Raw genomic sequence first — 7,415 nt, forward strand, 5'->3', positions numbered from 1 at the left:
GGATGATACTTGAACTGGGATATCCAGTTTCTACACTGTTATGGGAGGCCCAGGAAGCCTTGGCAGGTTGCAAGGCTGTCTCTGAGGGTACCCACTGGTGCCATATTGGGGACCCCAGATCTAGAAAATATGGACTGAGTTTTCCCACCTCCCAGTCAAAGTATGCAATCAGAGCTCTATCGGAGAAAAGCTCTTTTATGTACCACTTCTCAGCTACATAAAACTATGGGACCAGGGTCTCTGCCATTTTATTTTATAGGAGGAAATACTATTTTTCCACAGACAAATCCTCTTTATTTTTAAATTTCTGTCTCATGAATCTTGAATTATCCCCAAATGTTTTTCCCTGGCCAGCCAGCCAGTTGGTATTTTCCACAGGAAAGTGGGAGAAACTCAAAATGAATCTTCCAGAAAGTAAGTGTGGTTTTAGTCTGGCAGTCCTCTTTCAAATGTAAATAGCGATGAACAAAAACTCAGAAAATGTGTTTTGAGTTGGGTAAGTTCAGACCTCAAAAACAACAGCAGGACATCCTGTGTAGCATGAAGAAGGTTAATAAGCTGTGTTAATTAATGTGGTGTTATGAAACTTGCAGGGAGCAATTCTCAGAGTGCTGAAACAACAATGAAGGGTAATGTATTGTCTCTGCTGCCTAACAGTTCAAAAGCTCAACATTTAACTACATTCTGTATGCAGGGTGCAAGTGAGTGACTTTTGCTTCCCTTGCAGACCATACAGCACATGTTGCTCTCGAGATGGACTGATTTATTTATTTATTTATAGCCTTTATATCCCACCTTTTTCTCCAAGGATCTTAAAGTGGTGTACACAGTTCTCCCCTCATTTACCGTATTTTTCCGTGTATAAGACTAGGTCCCCCCCTAAAAAAAAATGTCAAAAATTAGGGGGTGTCATACACGGATACATCTTCCCCCCATTTTCTTAAATCTGAGTCCCCCAAAATAGGGGGAATCTTATACATGGGAGCGTCTTATAGACGGAAAAATACAGTAATCCCCAGATCAGCTTTCAGGCAAGTGAAACCAGAACCAGAGCCAGTCTCCTTACCCATCCTGACTGCCTAACAGTTGACCAGTATTGTAAGAGCTAAGAATGCTGATCACAGATTTAGAAATAAGTTCAGAGAAGTCAGTAGCTCACAAAACATTTTACTAGCTTGTCTGCCTATACATACCAACACAAGTCATTTGTGGCATATCCACAGTCCTCCCTCATTCCTCAAATGACTGATTTCTCATAGAAAGAAATTTCCCTGCCTGGCCACCTGGAGAAAATTCTTACTTGCCCCTGACAAAGAGCTGGGTGATAAGCTGGCATATGGAACTGGGAAAATGCATGTGCAAGTGTTGTTACATCAACAGCAATCCCTGACTTTCTGGGTTGGAGTTGGTGATTGAAGCCACTATAAATAGGAACCAAGCATTCATTCAAACAGCTTGACTATAGTTGGAAAACTAAATTGAACCATCTTATTTGTTAAAAAATGCTGCAGTCCTATGTGTGTTTATTTGTCAGTATATCCCACTGAACTCAGTAGGATTTACTTCCGAGTAGATGTGCACAGGGTTGAGGACAAGAGATTTCAAAAAGAACTGGTAGCAGTCAGTTGCATATTTGTTTTTCTTTAAGAATTTGTGCTTATGCTATCCTAACTATAAGAATTTACATTTACACCATCAAAATAACTAACGAATAAAATCCTACAGCAAAATTCCCCAAGGTTATTTGTAACATCGTAGCATAAGATTACAGCAAATAAAGCATTGGCACATTAGAATCCAGCTGCACCTATGAGAGATATGTCTCCTTCTGGATAATATTCTCTTTCTGTACCATAATCAACTTATTCCAACCAAAAATCAAAAATACTTTCAGATTTCAAAATGGCATTTTGGTTTAGGTCTGGACTCACTGCTTTAGGCTGTAATCCTAAACACACTTAACTAGGTATTAAAGCCCCTACTGAACTTTGTGGGGTGTACCCTGGAATAAACATGCTTGAGATTGCACTGCACAACTTCTCTTGTCTTAATAAAACAGGGTTTGCTGGCTTTTGCAGACTGACCTCTTGTACATCGCTTGCTAGTGAACGTTATATATTTGAACTTGATTAATCCCTCAAACACATGCTTCTCTCGGCCTTTCTGCTCCAGAACTTTCATTAGTCATCTCATGTTTCAAGTGAGGATTTAAACCACTTTGTGTGTCTAGGCAGCTTCCCAGAAATGTTAAGTGTAAGATTAATTTGAGCCTTCTGTCAATTAAAACATAATTCTGCAGTCTGTTTCAATTAAGCTGTGCATAGATCTTGTCTGATGCTAGCTAAGTGCAAAGAAGATGAAGAGAAGAAAAGGTGGAGACAAGAGGAAGCCAATCTCATATAGGAAATTCACATGAGAACCCAAAATACAAGGATTCCTACCAACTTCTGTCAGCCATGGAGCAGTAGACCCAGTCAAATCAATGGACTTGTTCAATTTAATTGGCAGTTCTAGGCACACATACCTGGGACTTACTCCCAGGTAAGAATGGGTGGATTTGTCCATTTTCGTTTCTCTACATTTCTAATTTTTCCAATAGAAACTTCAGCCCTCTACATTTCCACAACATTTTGTGGGTGGTGGGGGGCAGGGATGTTATATCGTCATGGAAATTTATCAGCATTTTATTTTGAATTTATTCTAAAATACACATTTTTGTATGCAATTTTCCTTAGTGTTTTAATTTTTGCATTTATATACAGTAACGCATTTTGTGTGATTTTTCTTTTTACTATTGTACACATTTTTATGCACACTTTATCCTAGTATATGCATCTTTATTTTTATTTTACACATTACTTGGCTGGGGAATTGCATTACAAAATTCAGAGAAGTGAAGATTTTGAAGGTTAGTTGTGTTCCGGTTCCCATATTGTTCTGGAAGGTGTAAATTAAGGAAGTTCATATTTAAAAGCAAACTGCATCAAATTTCTTCTCCATCCCTACTCCCAGGAAAGTCCTTTTGAACTCAAACAGGCTCATTTCTGAGTAGACTTATACAGAATTGTACAGTTAATTAAGCAATTCTTCAGGTCTAATGGAGTTTACACTGCCATAAACGTCACACTATGTTGATGTTGTTTATGAACACAAATTTGTATGATGGGGGAAAGATGAAGTTTATGGTGGGAAATGCAGATTCTTCCAGAGAGGGAATGAATTTATCTTTCTCTGGAGAGATTACAGCACTTCCTATGTGAAACAAAATGATTTAGTGGGTATAAAGGAAATAATACAATAAAAGGGAAATAATATAATATAAAGGAAAAAGCCAGTCAACAGATACCAGAAAATGTGGCTTTCTGGGCTTATTATAATATTTTACATCTGGCTCCTAAACACAACACATGGACTTACTGAAACACATTGGACAGGGTGATTTGATTGGTGAAATTACTTAATTAAAAAAAGAAAGTTTCAAATTAAAAGTGTTTAAGATGTCCTTTTCCCTATTATTTTTTTAAAAATCATGTTTTCTCCATTATTAAATAATAAAACCAAATTTCCACCATTATTATTATTATTATTATATCTGCTCATCAGATTAAAGGGACAGAACTAGGGTATTTATGGTTGAATTATAGCTCAGTCAGTAGAGCATGAGGCTCTGAATCTCAAAGTTGTGGGTTTAGGCCCCCACGTTGGGCAAAAAAGTTCCTACATTGCAGAGGTTTGGACTAGATGACTCTCATATTCCCTTCCAGCCCTACAATTCTATGATTATGTGATCTGAAGAAACTTCAGTGTGTTCTGCCTTTCATTACAAAATTATGGCTTGGATCGCTTCCTTTCACTGATGACTCCTTCCACTAGAGAAAGGGAAGCTTTTGAATTTGGACCTATGTGTTTTGCAGCAACAACGCTTTAAAAGCGAGAGAATGAATGATACTTCCCCAGCCCATGTAGAAATAGATGTGTTGTCATACCCTTTCTGAAAATAAAATTCATATGTGAGCTAATAAGGGGCTGCAATAACTCTTAGGCACTATGATCCCTTTTCAAGTTTAGTATTTAATAATTAAAATAATTAACACCGTGTAACTAGCTGCACATGCTTTTGCTGTGGTCACAGCAAACCTCTTGATGGCCTAATTGTTTTGATCCATGGATGCATGAAATGGCCGACTGTCCATAGACATAGCTGTCAACTTTCCCCCCTTTTTAAGGGAAATTCCCTTATTCCGAATAGGATTCCTCACAAGAAAAGGGAAAAGTTGACAGCTATGTCCATAGGATGCCAGGTTAAATGGTGGCAGCCCTAGTATGAGGGAGAAAAATTATGCAATGGGAGTCTCTATGAAGTATGTGTCCATCTGCCTTCAGTTTGCAGATTCAAGGGGAACTTCAGTGCTGTGTTTTACATTCATGTCATTACTAGTTTTAGGTTCTGTTTCCAGTCCACAGACAGTGCAAGCGAGGATCTGAGCATATGGTATTCAAATGACCACTTTCCCTTGTGCATATCCTATCTGGGCTGAATGGAAATACATTCAGAAATGGGGCCATATGGCACTGCCCTAACATACGATGAAACCAGGAAATAAATTAACCACAGAACACTTGAAGTCTTTGGAAATCTTTTGCAAAATCCATCTCCCTGCCAGCTTACACTGGTATGAGGGAAGGTCTCCTGAAAAGGCAGGTCACTGGATTTTCTCCTGCTCTCTAACAGGGCTTATGATATCACAAACAAGCCAGTGGGGGAATGCCTAGTCAAGCAGATTTTTGTAATATTAACTTCAAAATGCAGCATTCTTGACCATTTCAGGAAACACTTTTTTCACATTTAGCTGACATGTGATTATTAAAGTTTACGATCACACACCATCTTACTCCAAAAAACTAATAGTGACATTTCTAATAATAATAATAATAATAGTAATAATAATTAATAAATAAATAAATCAGGGTGTACTAGAAGAACTGGGAGCCATAGAGCTATGGGTGTATATGCCCTGGTTTCTAATAGAGAAACGTCAGACAGCAAACCCATCCAACAAAATGACAGACAAGTGACATTTCTGGAAGAGGCAGGGGAAAATCTTATCTAGCCACTAGATAAGAACAGCCTGGTTTTGCATGTGAGTGAATATGTGTGCATAAACTGACTGAAGAATGTTTGGGTGTTTAGATGTGAGATTCAGCATTTGGGGTTGGTGAAGAGAAGAGGGTGATATGATCTGGGGGCCTACCCTCAGTAGTGGTCTTCAGATGAAGGCTGCTTAGTTCCACTGGTTTGGTCATCTCTATAGTAAGCCATATTTCCTACTGCTTCTTGTGGAAATGTAGATCAGTCAAACAAGCCTGTCAGAATTCTCCTCCAAAGATGGCAAAAAACCCTAATGCAAAACATTTCTTAACAGAGATTAGTTGGGAACTGCGCCTTGAATGGTTGGATAAGACTACAGACAGCTTTGAGTGGGTGGAGGCGGAAATTGAAACACAGCGTATATTACAAATATCCTTGTGGGGGGTTTTTTTGTTGCAATTTTTGAAAATACAAAAGACAGCTCTAAAACTGAGGAGAGATACATCTTCCCTGCGTGAATAGTTCTGTAATAGGGAATCCAGACATATTAACCCCCCTCCCCAAATAATATTCCGAAAGTCAATCCAGGCAGAATGTACATCAGCTGTTAGATTACTTCATTCCTCCACAACAGTTGTTCATCTGAAAATAGCTTTCAAATGAAAAGAGGCAACTACAAAAGGATTAGTTACCATAGGCAGCATGATAGCCCCATGAGATTATTTATGGCAGCACACCCAGAGGCAAAGCTGTAAGAAAGTTAATGCTATAAGATTAAAAAGAAAGGTTAGAGAGTGACAAGGGACATACAGTCATAACAGGGATTTAACGCTATACCATTTCTCTGGATTTCTTTCATGATGGCGGATGCTTGCTGCCTCCTCTCTTTGACCATGTCAGAATGTGAGAGCATTGCAATAGTCCGGTGCGATTTTCTTACTAGAAGGAGAAGGGAAAGAGACATATTGATGCTATTCAGTAATGGCCTCAGGAGCTGAATAATATTCTGCGTTTTTCACTTCAGCTATTGGGAACTGTTTCTTGCACACAGAGGAAAGGATGCATGTTGTGCTAACACTGCATATGAAGCCCCAATGAGTCAACTGTTTCTTGAATGTACAAAGCGAACTATGTGACACAGTGATACGGGCCTTCTTACCTCTTCGCATGCCTGCTTATCTTCACAAGGATGGGCAAGCCTCCTTCAGCTTCCATATTGTATATACAGTGGTACCTTGGGTTAAGTACTTTGTTTCAGAGGTCCGTTCTTAACCTGAAACTGTTCTTAACCTGAAGCACCACTTTAGCTAATGGGGCCTCCTGCTGCCGGAGCACGATTTCTGTTGTCACCCTGAAGCAAAGTTCTTAACCCAAGGTACTATTTCTGGGTTAACAGAGTCTGTAACCTGAAGCGTATGTAACCTGAGGTACCACTGTATAGTTATATACCCATCCATGAATGACTTCAGTGTTATTTTCCTACCTGCAGCCTCTGAAACACCACATCTTTTACAAACCCTCCAAAAATTGATGAAATAGTCAAATCTTTGAGCTAGCGCATGTTATTCAACAACCATCTAGATAAATAAGCATTGCAAAACAAGTGCAAGAAATTGTATGTTGTCCATTTACTGTTCGTAAGTTTAGAAGTGGCCGGCTCATAGGACAACCAATGTCAGATTATTTCAGGAAACAATACACTTACCTTATTGTTCTGGAGAACAGTGATCCTGATGCTTTGGGTGAAGTTTATGGAGTTTGTGATGAATGGGGATGACCTATCCGGTCCCGAGTGATTTCTATGCTTGTTCTTGGGTCTGCATGATGCCTTGTACCAAGACAAACTGGGGACTGACCCTCTCTAAAAAGATTGGCATCTAACTGACATAAAGTAACTATTTATAGAAGCAAACACTCCAGCCACTCATATCTTCCTGGCGAAAGAAGAGAACAGAAAGGATTCTGCCGCACGCACCACAACAGTGTGTGTATCTCTTCCACAGCTTGTTGAAATATTTGATAGAACACTTCTTCATAGTTGTACAGCTTGTCCCATCATCACGTTTGAGAATGATAATCTCCACATTATAATTTAGAAGAAAGATATTTTAAAAATACAGTCAATTAAATATATGGATGGGAAAGACTATATTTGATGGGACTGGAATGGACTAATCCTTTGCTGAAAGATAAAACCATGCTTGTATACTGCCTAATAGCTGAAGTTAGTGTTGAACAAAGACTGCACTTAAGATTCTGCAGAGTTGTCTGCACTGAAAAAAAACAATTTTGACTTTGGGTGGGGGGTGAGGATAAAGTCCTATAT

The 7,415-nt window shown here is 38.9% G+C and overlaps 1 protein-coding gene across 2 annotated transcripts in view; it reads right to left on the reverse strand.

Moving 5' to 3' along the window:
* Positions 1-6,967, reverse strand: part of MYOZ2 (myozenin 2) — a 21,731-nt gene extending 14,764 nt beyond the window's left edge. Inside the window, exons 1-2 of one of the 2 annotated variants that reach the window (XM_083571915.1) lie at positions 6,795-6,967; positions 5,927-6,028 (exon numbers count right to left, since the gene is read on the reverse strand). In XM_083571915.1, the coding sequence (XP_083428041.1) occupies positions 5,927-6,002 (76 nt within the window). In that variant the 5' untranslated portion in view covers positions 6,003-6,028; positions 6,795-6,967. Of the gene's footprint in view, positions 1-5,252; positions 5,400-5,926; positions 6,029-6,794 lie in introns of those variants that run through there. The other variant, XM_083571916.1, reaches the window with a different exon arrangement.
* Positions 6,968-7,415: the final 448 nt, after the last annotated feature.

This window comes from Podarcis filfolensis, assembly GCF_964270895.1.
Source record: "Podarcis filfolensis genome assembly, chromosome: 9".
Lineage (NCBI taxonomy): Eukaryota > Metazoa > Chordata > Lepidosauria > Squamata > Lacertidae > Podarcis > Podarcis filfolensis.